Raw genomic sequence first — 18,216 nt, 5'->3', positions numbered from 1 at the left:
TTTCAGGTTATCGACATGTTCATTTACTGAAGGCAGATGGCTCCAGTCTGTCCCCTGCCACACTCTTCATCCATGTCAAAGTGGGCCGCAAAGGAGTCCACATTAAAAGTGTGTCCGAGCGAATGGCTGTGGCCAAAGGCAAGGCATGACAAGCACTGGTACATGAAGGGAAGCTGCATTGGGAGAGAAAGAGCTCTGGGAAAGGAGCTCTGAATGTTAGAGGAGAGGGGCTGTTGCTGCTGCCAGACCTCCAGTGGTCCAATTTACACTGATCCACTTCCCAAAGCAGGCGGAAAGCTGTCATTTATCAGAGGAGAAGAAGAAGCGCACAAGCTCTTAGCAAATGAAATGCCTCGGGCTTGGTAATGAATCCAGGATAGGCTGTGGGAGTGTCTGGTCCTGTCAGTGCTGACTGCTCTGGAAACAGGCAACTGAGGATAGTGATTTATGAAAATACTAGTATGGAAATTTGTTACAAACTTAACTGAATGTTAACAACTCTAACAAATAGAATAACCCTAAATCTAATAGAAAAGAGAAGATTTTCTATATCAGCCTTTGTTTGTGTGATTTGAGAAATTTTTAAACATTTTTACTCTCAAACATTTGGCTTTAACTTAAAGATTTATGATATTTTAATAAGAAACTTAACACATTTTAAGAGCTTTCATTAGAAAACTAAGCATGGTTGCCTGTAATTAAAAAAGAATAACATTATGTTATGAACTATACTGTGAGGTCATATAGATGCCATATTTAAAGGTTGTAACAAGTAGTTTTACCCTTAAAGGATGAACAAAATTAAGTATATCAGTCTTACTTGGTTCTCCAAATACTTTGCACTTTTTATTAATTAAAAGAAAATCTTCATCCAAATAATAATATTCAGTATTTTTTATGACTTAAAAATGAACTTGAAGAATAAACAGTGTTAACTTAGACAAATGTTTACCTGAGATCATAGTATTGTTTCATAAGTTTGCACATTAAAACATGTGGTCAGTAAATCTGTGTTCGATTTTTTAAAGATATTTGTGTGTAGCCTCTTTATACTGACAACCTTGTATGACTATTTTTTTTGCAAATTCTCATTAGAAAATAGTGGGTTTTACACTTATTGCACCATGCTAATCCAAACAACAGTTTCTCTATACCTTTGTTTATCAAATGGTGGGTTTGGACCCAAAAATGGGTCGCAAAGCCATTTAGTAGGCTGCAAACGTGTGCCTGGAAAAACGTGGCAGAAAGTGCCACATGATCTTATTTTGAAGAATATTTCTTTGTTCCATTACATCTTTTGCTCCATCTGCAGTTCAAACTGCACAATTTTTCATCACGAACATTTGGATATGATTTAAAAAAACTGAAGACACTTTGGTCGCAATTTGTCATTAAGGAGGTGATCCTAGACCAGTTGAGAACCACTGCTCTAGACCAGGGGTTTCCAAACTTTAAACCCCATAAAATAATGTTGCCAGAGACCAGGGATCCCCACTACTGTACTTTAAGGTGGTTGGACTTGAGTTGAAGACCACTGTACAATATTTTTATATATATATATATATATATATATATGGCGATATTTTATTTGATAGTAAACTAAATGTATGCATTTTTTTTTTGTAAAAATTGGTAACATTTAAAATTTGACATAATTTAAAAATATCCTATGTTTTTGGAAGGCATCTGGCAATCCCTCTCAGTGTCTTGCAACCCCCTGGGGGTTCGCGACCCCAAATTTGGTAATCACTGCTCTTGACTATAGTAAAAAATCAACACAAGGAAGTCCCTTTATAATCAAATGTTGCAGTAATGAAAAATGCTGCATGTGAATTAATGTATTAATACTTTAAGGTGTTTCAGTAACATGTAACATATTCTGAGTGAAGTCTTAAAGGTAAAAGCCAATGTTGGATTGGCAGTTGGTATTATGTGCATAAGAGAAAAGACAAGTCTGTGTAAGACCTTTTTTATATATGACAAATACAAAAGGACATAGAAAATGGTGTCTTTGTCTGTGAGGGGGCTGAGTTGAGCAGAAATACATAAATATGAAGGAATATGTGTTTAATTCTTGTCGCAGGAGAAAAGTACATGGGCGGAGGTCAAATAGGCCCAAGATAACATTTGGAATAAAAATGATGATGATATCATCACAAACTGCAGAAATAATCAAATATCAAAACACCAGTGATTCCCAAAGTGGGGCTCCAGGCCCAAAGCGATGTGGGGAGGCTGAATAAAAACAATACACCATTTCATACAGCTAGAAATGCACGGTAAATTTGGTGAGAAGACTAACAAGCAAACATGCAGCCAAGGATGAATCTAAACAGACATCATGAAACAGAAAACAAACTGAAATATGTTTTTATGTATATAACGGTATTCATTTGTATGGATGTGCCTATTGTTGGGGGCTTCATTCACTAAAACCTCTCTGCTATTATGTCTTAATGAGAAGTATCTGGCAATGAAACTGTCAATGGGCTGCAAGCTGTGTAAAACTGTGGTCAAAGTTATGAATCATTTTGTAATAAAACACCTTCCTAATATTTTTAAATTTGCAAAATTTATGGTCAATAAATCTGTGGTTAAGGCAACGAATTGTAGAAAAAAAAACATATTTATAGGAACAAATTTTATGTTGTTTCAACTTTGTGCTTATATCAGGGGTAACCAACTGGCAGCCAGGGCCCACATGTTGCCCTCCACCTCACTCAATGCAGCCCTTTGGTCAGTTTCAAATACCAATAAGTGTTATACTTGAGAAAACATGAAAAATCTGCCATGAAAAGATGATTATATAAACATTTCTCTTATAATCTTTGACTACTGGTGTATGTTTACTTCTGTGAAAGAGACAAGTTGATATATTTGGTTGCAAATGTTTGAAACTTTTTTATTTGCATATAAAATAGTGCAAAATAAGTTACTATCACATTCACTAAATTAAAAATGCAGGTTAAAATTGATTTAATTTGCATTTAATCAACAGTTTCTTTTTGCACCTGATTTTAAAAACATAAATGTTGGTATGATTTATGCTCATGAAAGCAGCAACATTCTTCATTTCATTGAATTATTAGTAATCATTATGATTAAACTCAGAAATTAAGACAATTTGTAACATTTTAGCCCTTTTGCACTGACACTGAAAGTAATATGGCCCCCTTGGTAGCCAAAGTTGCAGATCCTTGCCTTGTATGATCTACTCTGTCTGTTGTTGATTGATTGGTTTGTTACCTATCTATTGATTAGTTGCACTGAACTGTCATAAGATTAACCTATAAGCATAATGCATCCTGCCAATGATAGAGCACCACAGAGAACTGTATTTTACTCAATGTCAGTGCATCAAAGTAGGCTGGACGACCCCACCCACCCCTCAAATGTATGAGTTGGAGTGCCACAGACAAGGTAAGAATGTCAGCTGTACAAATGTGGAGGTTTTTTTTTTTTTTTTTTACTCTTTATGAAACGGGCTGAACTAAAAGTGATGCTTCTTGGTGAGCTTCAAGCACAAGCCCACCATAATAAAGAGTGATAAGTATTGTATATATTTCATGCTTAAAACCTCTGCTTTGGGTGTAGATATTGAAGCAGCTTTATCTATAATATTTTCAGCACAAGATTCTTACAGATTTGATTGTTCAAATAATTAAAAACTTTGTTAAAATTCTCTGCTTACACATGAAATGACACAATTTGCATTTATGAAGATAATACATTTCTGTCCACAAAGGTTGCCATAACAAGAGCCTTATTGCGTTTTATTTTTATTTGTGTATGTTCCTGTTTTGCTATAAATGCCACGTATGAGCTTGCAGGAATTATAAATTAAAATTAAAGTGCTATTTGCACCTAAGTCTTGTGTGTTATTATGTATTTGCCACTTTATTATTATCATTGCTGAAATTGTATTTTTATGGCTTGTAAATTACAGAGTCCTCATTATGTCATAAAAACGTACGGTATTGGCAGTAAAATTAATTTGAATGCATGTGTTCACACAACTTCGGTGCAACCCTGACTTGAAGACAACAGTGAAGACATTTCCATTTCTGCTCTGAACCAATAGCATCAAGGCAAAGCCGTTGATGGCACGCGGTAGCTTCTCACTTCCTGGTTGAAGATGGCGGATGAGAATGAGACAGCACCGATGCCGGAGAAAGAAAATGTAGAGGACCACGGACACTGCAGCGATTGTGAAAATGAAGAACATCACTTTGAAGATGGGTAAGAACACATGCCTAGCATCGGGGTACTGTTAAATGTGTCGTGTTGCTGTAAACAGAAGCAAAGATTATTCAAGCTACAGCCTCGACGAGCAGTGCAGTTGGAATAGACAGGCATCCATGGTCGATGTCCCGCCTACTTGGCTTACCCGATTGGTCGAAATGGGCATTTTCTCGTCAGTTTCCTTCTCTGATTGGCCGAGAGTGCTCTCCGTTCTCTTGTGGGCGGGCTTTACCCTCGCTCTCCTTCAGCTATGATAGCTAGGCGTAGTATGGGGGTTCAAAGCTCAAACTGAGTTAAGAGCACACACATTTATTGAGACCCCACATTTACTGCCACCCGTACATCCTAAACAACAAATTTAACCTTTACAATGTCAGTTAGATGTAAAAGTCACACACCGGCGCTCAATGCAGATATCTGATGCAATTTATTGCAACCACAGCTGCTATTAAACGAGTTAGCTTACATGCTAACATAGCTGTCAAACCTCTTTTGTCTGTAATTGGATTTCGGTGCAGATAGTGACCAAACCAAAAGTGAAACAAGCAACACTTCTATGCTGTTACACATGCAGGTTGCTAATGGTGTATGGCTAAACGTCAAACCTCCATTTTTATGACAGAAACATGAACGAGTACAACCGAGCTCTGAATCAAACAAGATTTATGTAAACCTTACTGGACTAGCGTTGGGTGCTGTTAATGTTTACCAAGCGGTGACACACATGAAAGGAGCCCAGGCTTGCTAATATTAAGGCGTGTCCCACTCAAAACTCCTGCGTGGACTGTATCTGGGAGCGAGCAGAAAGAGAAGTGTTGCTTAGTCATTGGTTTCCAACATTTTTGATGGCTTGTGACCTCTTAAAAGAAATGAAATCCTACTGATGACCTCACACCACAAATTCTGGCTTAGTGCATACTCCTTAGTTGAGAACACTGTGGCCTTAAACCTTATTATTTATTTCATAGATTGCTTAAGTTAATAATTTTGTATATGAAGTACTTAACTGTTGTAACCCTTTTTTATTAATTAAATTAGAGCAAATGTGTCCACATCCCTGTTTGAACATAGCATGTAACATCCCTACAAACAAAAACACACTAACAAAGAGAGGTTCTGACTGTTAGCCGCTATAGTCTGTTGAAACAGAAGCCCGTGGAACAAACTATTGTATGTTTTGTTGTCCATTGTCCTGGTCACCTGCTGACCTCTTGCACATACGTGTGTACACACGTGTGGAAACCACTTCCAGAGATCATGTAATTCACCATCTGTGCTGGTGTTACAAATACAGGCCAGTGCTTTGCCTCTCTCCTCTCGGGGACTCTAATGAGATTATCCTCTGTAAGTATGCGGTCTCTGTCAGGCCAGATAATGGGATAGCTGGGTGGGGGGTGTGCATGGAGCTTCTTAGCTTCTAAATGATGGACAACGGGACTTTATGACACTTATGACATAAGATGGGGGTTGCAGGACTACCTGAGTATGATTGTGTTTGCTATCCTATGTCTCTTTGCTTGTTCTTAATTTGGACAAATGTCTGATATAGGAGAAGAACAACACATTTAATGTGTCTCTTGCTTGGTCTTACATGTGTCCTTCAGTTTTTTGTGATTCCGTGTTGTCCTTTGTGCTTACTTGGAAACTTAACCAAAGTTTGTTCAGCAAGCAAACAAATATGTGAGTGTGCCTAATAGAAAGGCTGAAAATAAACCCTTTAAACTAATAGCAACCTTGTTTTACTAATGGATATGGAATGCTTTATGACTGAAAGAAAACAGTGACACAAATGGTAAAAGTGCTTTCATCCAGGATCTATAGCATTAAGTTCATACTGCAAAAAAAAAAAAAAAAAAAGTTCCTTTTCAGTGCTGAAATGTTTGATATTTTCATTATTTTGCAGCCTGCTGTAGGCATATTTCAGGAAGAGATTTAGATTATTACATTTTTGACTGGGGCAGACTTTCCTAAGGGATACTAGACTAAAATGTGGGTGCCTGCTATTTCTGCTCTGTTTCAGTGACAGGGGTCTGGGTGACGACACTGGTGCCAAGAAAAAGAAAAAGAAGCAGAAAAAGAAGAAGAAATCTGGTGCCACAGAAGCAGCTCAGGACCCCCTTGCCAAGGCATGAATGAATTCATTTTGAAGTAAAAGGTTTTTTTTTAATGTTTGAAGGGTCAGATCATGTCAAATTACAAAAAGATGAATAAAAAATAGGAACTGCTAGTTTGTTAATTAGTTTGGAGTTCCAGATGTACAACTTTTTCTCCGATTTGATTTATTTTTACTCTCCAAACAGGTAAATTCGTTGCCAGCTGATAAGCTACAGGAGATCCAAAAGGCCATTGAACTGTTCTCTGTAGGACAGGGTCCTGCCAAAACCATGGAGGAGGCCACCCGGAGGAGTTACCAGTTCTGGGACACACAGCCAGTGCCCAAGCTAGGTATTTCTCTCTAAAATATAAAATCTACAAGCAAGTAGAAAAAGTTTTGTTTGCACTCCAAGCCATAAATGCTTTATTTTTCCTTCAGGGGAGACGGTGACATCACATGGCTCTATTGAACCCGACAAAGACAACATTCGTGAGGAGCCTTACAGCCTCCCGCAGGGCTTCAGCTGGGACACCCTCGACTTGGGGATCCCTGCTGTGGTAAGCGAGAGGAAAAACACACATTCTCAGAGCAGAAAAGCGCTTAAGAAAGACATCTTTTATAGTGTCGTGGAGTCTCAGTGCTTTTTGCTTTGTTTTGTTAAAAGAGTAGGGTTTTTTTATTGCTAATCGGGAGTTTTTCATTCATTTCTGGCTGTCCTCTTTTAAGTTATGCAGTTGCTGATGATTGATTTATAAAAAGAAGTTCATCACTTTTTAAGAGAGCCAGTGAACTTAACCTCATGCTTCACATGGATCTTTGTCATCTTATTTTGTCTGATTTTTGGGATAAGATACTCAAATCTGCAGTGGTATTTTAACATAACAAGTTCAAACTTTGCATTTTGTGTGTTTTTCCAGTATGTGAATAATGTGGACATTTTCATAGTATGTTTTCTAGAGTACTCTTTTGGTTGTAAAAGATGTGAGTTAATATATATTTGTCATTTTTTATTTAAAAAAAAAACAGCTGAAGGAGCTTTACACCCTTCTCAATGAAAATTATGTTGAAGATGACGACAACATGTTTAGATTTGACTACTCCCCCGAGTTCCTGCTCTGGTAATTCTCTTCTTTTCTGATATTCTTCCAATTTTACATCCAACAATGATGTTACTCTTTGAATACTAGTATAAGTTATGCATCTGGAGAGTAATACCTTCTTTTTATTAAGTGATATGAATAAGTTATGAAATATTAAAACAGGAGTTTACTATTATCTCCATCATTCAGTGACTGATCTCTTTCTCAGGGCCCTGCGGCCCCCTGGCTGGTTGCCCCAGTGGCATTGTGGAGTCAGAGTTAACTCCAACCAGAAGCTAGTTGGTTTCATCAGTGCCATTCCTGCCACCATCTGTATCTACGAAATGTAAGTGAACACAACAGCACAAGCATTACTTTCATTTAAAGGTGTATTTAACTTCTACATTACATACAATCGGTGGCTATTTCATCATAGACATTTATAAAATCTAACACAATTGCTTGGCAATGAAGTTTTCTTTAGTGTTAAATCTTTATGAGGATGGCCTGATCTAGGCAAATTGACATAAGCACCATATTCCTTCCATTTCCTGAAGATGGATTTAACCGAACTCCAGGGGATGTTCAGTCCCTTGGAATTTTTTTGTACCCATCCCCTGAATCATACTTTTCATTCACCTTTTCTCTGAGTTTCTTGGAGTGTTCTTTTGTCTTCATGGTGTAATGGTTGCAAGGAATACTGATTGTATTGACTGTACCTTCAAGACACAAGTGTCTATATGCTAAAATCACTTAAGACACATTCACTGCACTCAGGTGATCCCCATTTCACTAATTGTGAGACTACTTGCGCCAATTAACTGGACCTCTGCTGAATTTGGTCATTTACTTTAAAGGGGGTGGAAATTTATGCAATCACTTATTAAACGTTAAGTATTTTTGTTTACTTGACATTACTTTGTGGAAAGCTGTCACTTTCACATTAAAGGTGGGTTTTTTTTGTCATTTTTGTGTCAAAAAAGCCAAATTATATTAACTGACTGATTTATAAAATCAGTAAAATGGTGAAACATCCTAGGGGTTGAATACTTTTTATAGACACTGCATTCACAATTTTCTTTTAACTCTGTTTGTATATATGAGAAACATCTGTCAACATGTTGTAATCCAGAAGAAGAGCACATTTAACCAAGACTTGATTAGTAATATGTAGTTGGTAATATGAGGGGAATTTAGAAGTTTTTCAGCAGAAGTGTAAAATGTAATAGCTAGGTTGTTATATCCATAATCAATCCAATGGATTACTTACATTTTTCTTTAGTTGCTTGCAGAGTTTCTCACTTGACAAACTGTCCCGTTTGATGTTTAGAGAAAAGAAAATGGTTGAGATCAATTTTCTGTGCGTCCACAAGAAGCTTCGCTCCAAACGAGTCGCTCCGGTTCTGATCAGAGAAATCACCAGACGGGTCAACCTGCAGGGTATCTTTCAGGCTGTTTACACTGCTGGAGTGGTACTTCCCAAACCTGTGGGCACATGCAGGTAGGTCTGATAAAGCAGTCTCCAAATAATCAGCACACACCTTTCTCACTTCTTCTTTAACTACTTTTACTCTTTTTTTCTTTTTTTCACAGGTATTGGCATCGCTCTTTGAACCCACGCAAGCTAATTGAGGTGAAGTTCTCCCACCTGAGCAGGAACATGACTATGCAGCGCACCATGAAGTTGTACCGTCTGCCTGAAGTGGGTCAAAACTCTCACGTCTGACTGAGATATAAAACATGTAGACAGCATGGCCTTGCAACTCCTATGTTCTCCTCCTCCAGGCTCCTAAGACTCAAGGTCTGCGGCCAATGACAAAGAAGGATGTGCCGGTGGTGCATCGCCTCCTCCGTGAGTACTTGAGCCAGTTCCACTTGGCGCCTGCTATGAACCAGGAAGAGGTAGAACACTGGCTGCTTCCTAGAGAGAACATCATTGACACTTACCTGGTGGAGGTTAGAAAATATCCCACAAAACTTTTTCTAGACATTTTATATCTTTTTGTAAATGTGTCTTAAAACCAGTTGTGTGTTCTCTTTACAGAGTGAAGGCAAAGTGACTGATTTCCTGAGTTTCTACACACTGCCCTCTACCATCATGAACCACCCTGTGCACCGCAGTCTAAAAGCAGCATACTCCTTCTACAATGTGCACACCACCACCCCACTGCTCGACCTAATGTCTGATGCCCTCATTCTGGCCAAATCGGTTTGTGTTCCCTTTAAATTCATGTGTACGTTTTCTTAAATTTTCCTCAGAAGGTGCTAATGTGCTTTTTCCTTCTCTCCTGTTTCTCCAGAAAGGGTTTGATGTCTTCAACGCACTGGATCTAATGGAAAACAAGACTTTCTTGGAGAAGCTTAAGTTCGGCATTGGTGACGGAAATCTACAGTATTATCTGTACAATTGGAAGTGTCCCAGCATGGGCCCGGAAAAGGTACTTTTTATGGGATTACAGGTTTTATAAGGATGACCTCAGGGAATCTACAGGTCAGCAGACAAACACCTCAGCATCATACCAGTAGATACATGTTAGATAATTTCATGTGTGGGACTGATTTAATGAGACAGCCATCCTGGATTATAGTCTTCCCAGTTGAACTAGAGCACATTATTTATTCTTTAAAAATATCTGTTCTTTCATTATCAAAAGCTGCTATAAAATGTAAAAGATTTGGAAGCGAGCCTTCACCCTGTCGGCTGCTTAAATAATTCATGTTACCTAGGGAAGTGCTATTACCAGCTCTAGAAAAACAGATTGAAATTTCTCAAAGAGGTTATTGTAAGGCATAAAATGTAAAAGGTGTGCCAGAAACACCAAAACTGGGACAAAAATGGAAGTTTTTAAAGTAGTCTGAGATTAATCAAATGGTGGCATTAAGCGAAGGCTTTTTAATTATTAAAACCTCTTTGAGAAATTAAGTTGGAATAAAAATAATGCTTTATCTGGTTGGTTTCATATTAGATGATATTTCAGATAGTGAAGATAGGGGCACAGGCTCAAAACTACTTTGAAATGAAATTACTGTGAATTTCCCTAGTTGAGTGTAAAATATGATCCTGGGGTAATTTTTTGCCCAATGCCCTGACTGAGGTTAGAAACTTAACATGTCTCTTGAGAAGCATCAGTAAAATTTAGATGGGGAGGAGATTCTAAAACCTTGAGTAAAATTGTGAGGTTAGAATGATTTCTTCAAATCAAGTTATGATAAAACGATACCCTTTGTTTTTATTTCTGTTTGATAGTTCTTCATTTGCTCAGAGGTGGAAAAAGTACACAACTGTTGCACTCAAGTTAAAGAACAGTTATTCTGGTTTAAAGTATTGGTCCATAAATCTACTAAAGTAAAATTAACCATTTTTAATTTAAAGTTTACTATGCGTACTGAGTAGCTACTGAGAAGTTGTACAGTAAAACCTCATCTTTCCTTATTGGCACGAAATGCAAGAGATTAGATCTGAAACCAGGTTGTTCAGGTAAAGTCACGCCTCTATCGCCTCTGTAATAAAGTCAAATACACAGAAAAATTGATGTGTAAATTAAACTTGCATAGAGTTAAATTTAACACTTTAAAATAGTCTATATTGGTCCATACTACATAAAGTTAAACCACACTTTTAAAGTGTTTGTGTATTGAGCTGCAGTAACTCTTGAAGCATTGGTCAATCATTGCAAGGCAAATTATACTGATGAAAAATAAGCTCCATCCCTGATTTGAACACCTCTCCTCAGTTCAAAATACATAAAAAGCCTACTTGGCTTTCATGTTGATTTTTTTTTGAAAACTCCAAGCAGGCTTTCATGTGTATTGCACTGAAGAGAGGCTTCTGTCTAGACACCGTGCCATAAAGCCCAGATTGGTGGAGAGCTGCAGTGATGGTCAAAAAAACATGGAGAAAAATTTTAATGATTGTAGCATCAGGCTGAAGTAGACACAATAGAACTCCCCTGAAACTCCATACTGTTAACCTGACAACTGCTTTGCAAGGTTACCATATTGTACTTTTAACAGACATCAGGAATTTAGAGGGAAAAGAGGTATGCTTAGAAAATCCTCTTTAACAAAGAAATTGTCTTATTTAGAATTAAAATATGAGAAATCTCTAAAATCTCCCTGATTGAACAATGAAGGGTCTGGGTGGTAAATAAAAATCAGAATTAACACAGGATCTTTCACTTTAACAGAAACAAAGGGTCTCTAATGCTTTAAAACTGTCTTTTAGGATGGGGTCGTATTTAATTTTTTACCTGTTAAAAATTAATTTCCTCCCAGTCCTCCCATTGATGGAGGCAAAGAAAGTCACAGGAGGGTACTGTGATAAGAGGAATGTGGTCTGCCAGGATCAGCCAAATTTCAGTTATGATGTTTAGTTCATTTTGTGTTATCACTGCATTTAAAGGTATAGTGGTTTTTAATGTTGGTTATAAAATGTTGTTGAATTATGTTTTTCTATCAGATAGCTGGCTGTTAGAAAGTTAAAGAAATATTTGGGAGGATCGCTACAGAACTGAAGTGTGTTTCAAGAGTCTGTAGAAACCTTTTCATCCCTGGTCGGTAGCAAAGCTGCAGCAGCTAGAAGCTCATTATATCATAATGAGAGGGTATCAAATTTAGCCAAAACTTCAATAAATTAATCATTTTTCACTAGTCAAACCTTCTAACCATTTAAATTAAACATAACAGGAGGAATTATTGATGCAGAGTGTGGGTCAAAACTAGGAGAAGATGAAGCACTGGTTTAGCTCACTCTGTCAGGCAGACGCCAGTGCACAAAGGCTAAAGCCCTAGACGTACTGAATCATGTTTGACCTCTGTCCTTGAACCTGATGCATGTTTACCCCACTTTAATCATACTATTTAATTCATAGAAGGCCAAAGAAAATAAAAAGAAACAAGATCTGAGTAAATCATTTAGGCATTTTTTTGTATTTTTTATTATAGAAGATCATTAACTTTTAGATTATTTATCTGGTTTATATCTAGATTGGTGTTAAGAGTCTTTAGATATTTTTGGATTAGTTTATATGCCATTTTAAGATACAACCCTCCCTACCTGAAATTTAAAAAAAAAAAGAGCTCAGCCCCACTTTTCCATTAAATTTTACCCGGAGGCTGGCAGGAAAATGTCTGAGTATAGTTTTTGTTTACAACTAATCCCAAACATGTGGGGAAATTATCAAGAGCTTTGTATAAAGCATCATTTCCAGCATCTATACTTCCAGTTAAAAGCAGAATATTTATGCCTTCGTAATGTCTCACCTTCAGTATGCAGGCTCAGAGGTGTAATGAGGGGACAAAGTGATCTTGTGTGTGCATAAGTGGAACTCATGTTGCACTGCTAATGCTTCCCACAATGTGGTAGAAAAGCTAAAATCCCACTCTGGGGTAGAATATTACATATTCAGTTTAAAAGGGTGATGATGGAACTTTATTATGGTGCTCTCTTAAGAGCTTTTATGTCAATACAGCTTTACCCATCCATAGACTTGAGTTTTTAGGATCAAAATCAACCCTTTTTTTGACATCTCAATGTTTTGTTCTTCAGGTTGGGTTGGTTCTGCAGTGACATCCCTTTACGTCACAAACGAGTGTCACCAACAGGCCAGGAGACTGCACCATCACACTGACCACCTGACGAGATGGACTGATGACCTCCTGCTTCATGAGAGGAAAAGAAACCCACCACCCATTTTTACTTTTTGACCTTCTGAACATTGACCTGCACTACCGCTGCCAGGCGGGGAGGCCAGGAGAGCATTCCCGCTCTTCCTCCTCCTTCGATCACAGGGACCTTAAGCCATTGTAGTTATCATCCCAAACAAGTGTATTAAATCTGAGAGCTGTCTTGATTGTACCAAACACAGACACAGACACACACACACACACACCCACACACACACACACACCCCCACACGTGAGAACAGTTTGCACAGAATACTGTATACCAAACACTCAATGGTTGGCATACCTACAAAAACAGACAACATGTAAATAAAATCAAACATAACTGCAGGTTCTGCCCTAACACATGCAGACTAAAACCTACTGTTTTATTTTACTGCTTAATGTTGGAAGTGCTTTTTGCAATTAACTCTGTCATCCCTCAGTTTTTAGAGATAAAAAAAAAATCAAAATGATCAAACTATTTTCAAGAAGAAAAGGCTTAAGAAGTGGAGGTAATAAATACCAAAAGTGGACACCAGATAAGGGCTTTTGTTAAGATTTCTCTTGTCATGCTTGACCACGTGTCTTCTTTGATTTTTTTTCCCATCAACTTTTATGTTCTCCCAGTCATGAAGTTTTTTGAAGCACTGCTTGAAGAAGACATTCATGTTAGAGCTGCGCGTACATCTTCTGGAGATCTTCTCATCTATATTAACTGTCATGCTCCTCCACAGCTTACTGCACTAACTGAAGAAGCCCTGAAGCACTGACTGATGAGAATGGATCAGCTTAGGAGAAACAGAACATTATAATATTTTTCAGATGAGGTTGCAGAGGTTGAAGGCTTTTTGGTGGAGATTACTCCACATGCTTATCAGCAGGGATCAGATTTGTTATGACGCCTCTTGATTTTATTATGCTGCAGTTTCAATGTCCACCCTGAGGGACTCAAAAAGTATGCAAAGACTTTATTTAAGATGCCTTTTAGAACTTTTCAGCTCATTATGCAGATTTTCATTAAGTTATCACACGCAAAAGTCTTACAATTATATTTCAAATTAACTCCGGAAAGAAGAGCTGAAAGTTCTGGCAACTTGTTTACATGCACATATCATGAACTGTGTTAAGATCTTTGCTGTTTGTGGACATGATCGTTGTAAGCTTTTGTGTCACTTTAATTACCATCTAATGCTTTTAAAAGCTTCACTGAGGAAGTGACAACACAGAAGTACAACAGTACAAATCAATATAATGTGAAAAATGAGCAAAGCAGCTGGCTTTTTACTATAATAAAGCAGTATGAGCTCTACACTGATCATGTAGGAGACATCAGTGAGGATTCAGGATGGATTTTGAAACTGAGCCCATGAGCAGCAGTCTGGATCTTTTTTTGCAAAGTTGACTGATGATGAGAATGAGTGGAGAAATCTCCTTTAAGTGTTTGTGTGAAATGTTGGCTCTATTTGCATTCAGGTGTAAAGGAATAATGGGTTTCATGGTGTTAAAATGCTGAAATGACTTTTCAAGATGCAGGTGATTTTTTTGTGCAAAAAAATAAAATCTAGAAGTTGCTGTGAGGATTTTGCATTTTCTGTCAAAACAGAACCTTTAGCGCCAAGTTTGCATGGGATATCTAGCTATCAGCTTGGTTTTTACTTAGTTGTAGGAAAGCAGTGGCAGAGAAGCCTTTTACATTGACCACTTGCTCTTTTTAAGGATATTTTAAGCAGATCTTGTGGTCAATTATATGAAACCAGTGGAAAAGCAAGCTTATGGAGACTAATCTAGCATATTAATTTTTTCATTACAAACAGCTAAATGGGATTTTTCATGCCTAGCAGCAAGTTTGTTTTGCAGTTATTGGGCCGATAGAACCTTCGGATTATTTTCTGTCATGTCTTTTATTTATAAAGACTCGGGGTAAAATCTGGACTTTTTCATTGTAGTCAGGGAGTTTGTAAGAGAAGGCTACATGGAGAGTTCTGGAGAACAGGTATAGCCAGATTCTGGCATGTAAACAACTGCTGCTTTCAGTGTGCTTTTACACTAAAATGTTTCACATGAGGATGAAGTTAAGTATTTATAAGTGCTGTTAAACAGTGCAAGACATTTTTGACAGGTTGCCCTAGTTTATTTTGGATGCTAACATTATTTTGCTTTGCACACAGAAACAAAATTATTTTACCAAAACTACCAGGATCTAAACTGTTAGCCCCCCTGATGCTAATAGTCAGTGGTCTCCTTTTTGCTATATAACAGCCCTGAAGTCGTTTGCTGTAGTTTTCAACAAATCTCTGGACGAATCCCAGACCATTATTCTTTGGCCAATCTCTCAAGCTCCTTCAGATTTGATGGTTTTCTGAAATACTCAATATTCAGTTCTCCCCACAAATTAAAGTCAGGGTCTTGTGCTGACTTGTGTAGGTCTTCACCAGGAGTGATGCATGTTTTGGGTTGCTGTCGTGTTAGAAGACTAAGCGATGATCCAGATCCAGTTTTCCTGCTGACTGCTTGAGTATTTCTTTCAAAATCTTCACATATCCCTCTCTTTCCATGATTCCTTCTACCTTTATGAGATTCCCAGTTACAGAAACATCCCCAGCATAATGCTCCCACCACCGTGTTTCACTGTGGGGTTATGCACCTCTTCCTTCTTTCTCCAAACATAAGCAAAGTCTCTTTGGTCACAGAGCTCTTGAAGGTGTCTCTTCTACAGAAGTGTAGTTTTTCTAGTTTCTGAAACTTCACAGTCCAACCCTGTTGATGGCTCTAGTGATTGTTGTCTTTGAGACTACAATTCCCAACTTGGCTAAATCGTTCAAAAGTGTCTTGGCAGTTGTTCTGGGGCCTTTGGGCACATCTCTAACTAGTTTTATTTCCAGAGTCTTTGAAATCTTTCTCTTCCTACCAGGCTTGGTCTGTACTGTGTGGCTCTCTTTAAATTTGTTGATAATGTCCTAGCTTCAGATAACTCTCTGTTTTAACTTGATTTTACAAGCTTTGAGCATTACAAAGTTAAAGCACATCATTGCGCAACAGCAGTATGTGATGTTACTCCACAAAAAGGTCCGTTCTAAATGGGGACTTAGAATTTTGACCCAGGTAGTTTTTGGTTTGTGTAAAATTATTTTATTTCAGTGCGCAAAGTAAGATAATGTAAGCATCCAGAGTAAACCTAAAAGTTGAGAAAGCAGTGTTAAGAATTCCTTGCTCTGTTTAAAGGTGCAGTGTGTAATATTTACCTAGTAGCATTTAGCTGAACAAACTTGGTAAAATAAAGCAAAACATTTCTAAGATGGTCTGTCTAAATAAGTGTTTAGTCATCTAACTTCAAAAATAGCTATTTTGAAAAAAAAAAAAAAAAAAACTCAGAATAAACCTTTAATTCATACATAGGGAGGGTCCCCTCCATGGATGCTGCCATCTTGGATTTTTACATGTTTCCATGGTAACAGAGGAAAAAAGGATAAATAAAGTTATTGTATTGTATTCACATTACAGATACACATTAAATTAAACTGGTTGCCACAGTTTCCAGCAGAGAAATGCAGTCTAGAACCCACTTCTAGATGTTGATATTCAGTTTAACACACTGCACCTTTAACAGCACATAGGGATTATATATATTAAAAACACTAAAACAGACAAAAACTTTCTGTAATATAAAGTATTTTAAAGAAAGATTTTTTTTAGGTTTTAGGACTTTAAGAAAGTGTGTGTAAAATTAAAATTAAGCATAATGCATATATTACAGGTATATATATTTAAAAAAGCATGCTTCAAGAATGTGTTCATTTTTTACCTTCATGGGGAAAACTGAGGTCAAGCAGACCTTTGTTTTCTCTTATATAACATAGCTGTGTGTGTGTATATATATATATATATATACATACATACATATATATAACCACATTGGAGACTGACTTCAACCCTTGTTTGGAGGCCTCGCTCACTTAATGAACTTGGCGTTGATTGGTGGAGTCTGCCTCGCCAGTGCTTAAAAAAGGTTCTAATTGGTCAGGCTTATCAACTGTCAGTTATGTAAGGGTTAATGCCCGACGAGGTGTCCAGTTATCTGCGATTAATGGACGACGTGGAGGCCAGAAATTACCTCCGCGAAGTCAGAAGACTACTAATTTATAATTACATGCGTTTTGTGATCGAATGTAAAAAAAAAACTAGTCCGTTCAGCGCACTTTCTGAACGGATTTATCAATGAAAAGACATGAAGACAAGTGAGACTGAGAGTCATCTGTGATCAGACTATAAACCTTTACGTTAACATCAACAGTCATCTGATATAAAGATAAGTTTTAGCAAACCAGCTGTTTGAATAAACAGAATAATTCCCCTTTCTGCACTAAGAGGTCACAGAGGTGAAACGGAGCTGTCCACGCCCGGCAGGGGCTGATTGTCTGTCAGACACGTCAATTTTTATCAGATATTATCATGTCGGTTTATCAGAAGCGTTTCCTTTGGCTCTACAAAGAAATAATTGCTTATTTTCTTTTGTTTATGTTGTTTGAATCCTCTGAGAGTCGCTCATAGCAGTTACAGGACGGAAGAGAGTTTTTTTGCGACACTCACCTCTCAGTGTTAGCCTGGAAACAAGACGTACATCTGATATAGAAGATAAGGGCGAATCGGAGTCTCTTTCAGATATCCAGTTTTGAAAAGATCCCCAGATGGTTCTCACGTATTCACACTCAAAAAATAGATGTTCTTAGTTTCAATTTTAGATTCACAAAATGTACAACAGTTTTTTTCAACATTAAATCTTTGTCTAAGAAATTTATTGCGGGGTAAATATAATTTATTGTCTTAAGATGAGTTTCTTTAGCTTTAGGCAAAACTGGGAGAGAAAGGTATCCATCTCTAATTCGTGTAATGTGTTCCTCTGAGAACTTTAGTACAAAATTTCTTCTTCTTAGCAAGAGGGGGAAAAGTTCATATGTGACGGCACCTCTTATAATTTTATTCGTACATTTCCTTTCTGTAATCATTGATAAAAGGTAAAGGCAAAACTGGTGGTACCTTTATATGATAGCTCTATATATCAGAAGTTAATGGACACCAATGGAATTTCCAGAGCCAATCAGAATCAAGTATTTACCAAGACCATCATAGATGTAT

At 37.4% G+C, this 18,216-nt stretch overlaps 2 protein-coding genes across 2 annotated transcripts in view; both read left to right on the top strand.

The window, feature by feature from the left end:
• Positions 1-2,825, top strand: part of plcd3a (phospholipase C, delta 3a) — a 34,052-nt gene extending 31,227 nt beyond the window's left edge. The window contains exon 15 of the mRNA XM_041817376.1: positions 7-2,825. Within this exon, the coding sequence (XP_041673310.1) occupies positions 7-149 (143 nt within the window). The 3' untranslated portion in view covers positions 150-2,825. The remainder of the gene's footprint in view (positions 1-6) is intronic.
• Positions 2,826-4,101: 1,276 nt separating this feature from the next.
• On the top strand, positions 4,102-14,655 carry nmt1a (N-myristoyltransferase 1a). Its single transcript, XM_041778422.1, has 12 exons — positions 4,102-4,239; positions 6,263-6,368; positions 6,543-6,687; positions 6,776-6,894; positions 7,364-7,455; positions 7,646-7,762; positions 8,747-8,917; positions 9,010-9,118; positions 9,202-9,372; positions 9,461-9,625; positions 9,717-9,854; positions 12,965-14,655. Exons 1-12 carry the CDS (start codon positions 4,136-4,138, stop codon positions 12,983-12,985), a joined length of 1,458 nt encoding a protein of 485 aa, XP_041634356.1. The 5' UTR covers positions 4,102-4,135; the 3' UTR covers positions 12,986-14,655.
• The last annotated feature ends 3,561 nt before the right edge of the window (positions 14,656-18,216 follow it).

This window comes from Cheilinus undulatus, linkage group 21 (assembly GCF_018320785.1).
Source record: "Cheilinus undulatus linkage group 21, ASM1832078v1, whole genome shotgun sequence".
Classification (NCBI taxonomy): Eukaryota; Metazoa; Chordata; class Actinopteri; order Labriformes; family Labridae; genus Cheilinus; species Cheilinus undulatus.
The sequence above is the reverse complement of the archived record's forward strand: the minus strand, read 5'-3'. Positions and strand labels throughout refer to the sequence as shown.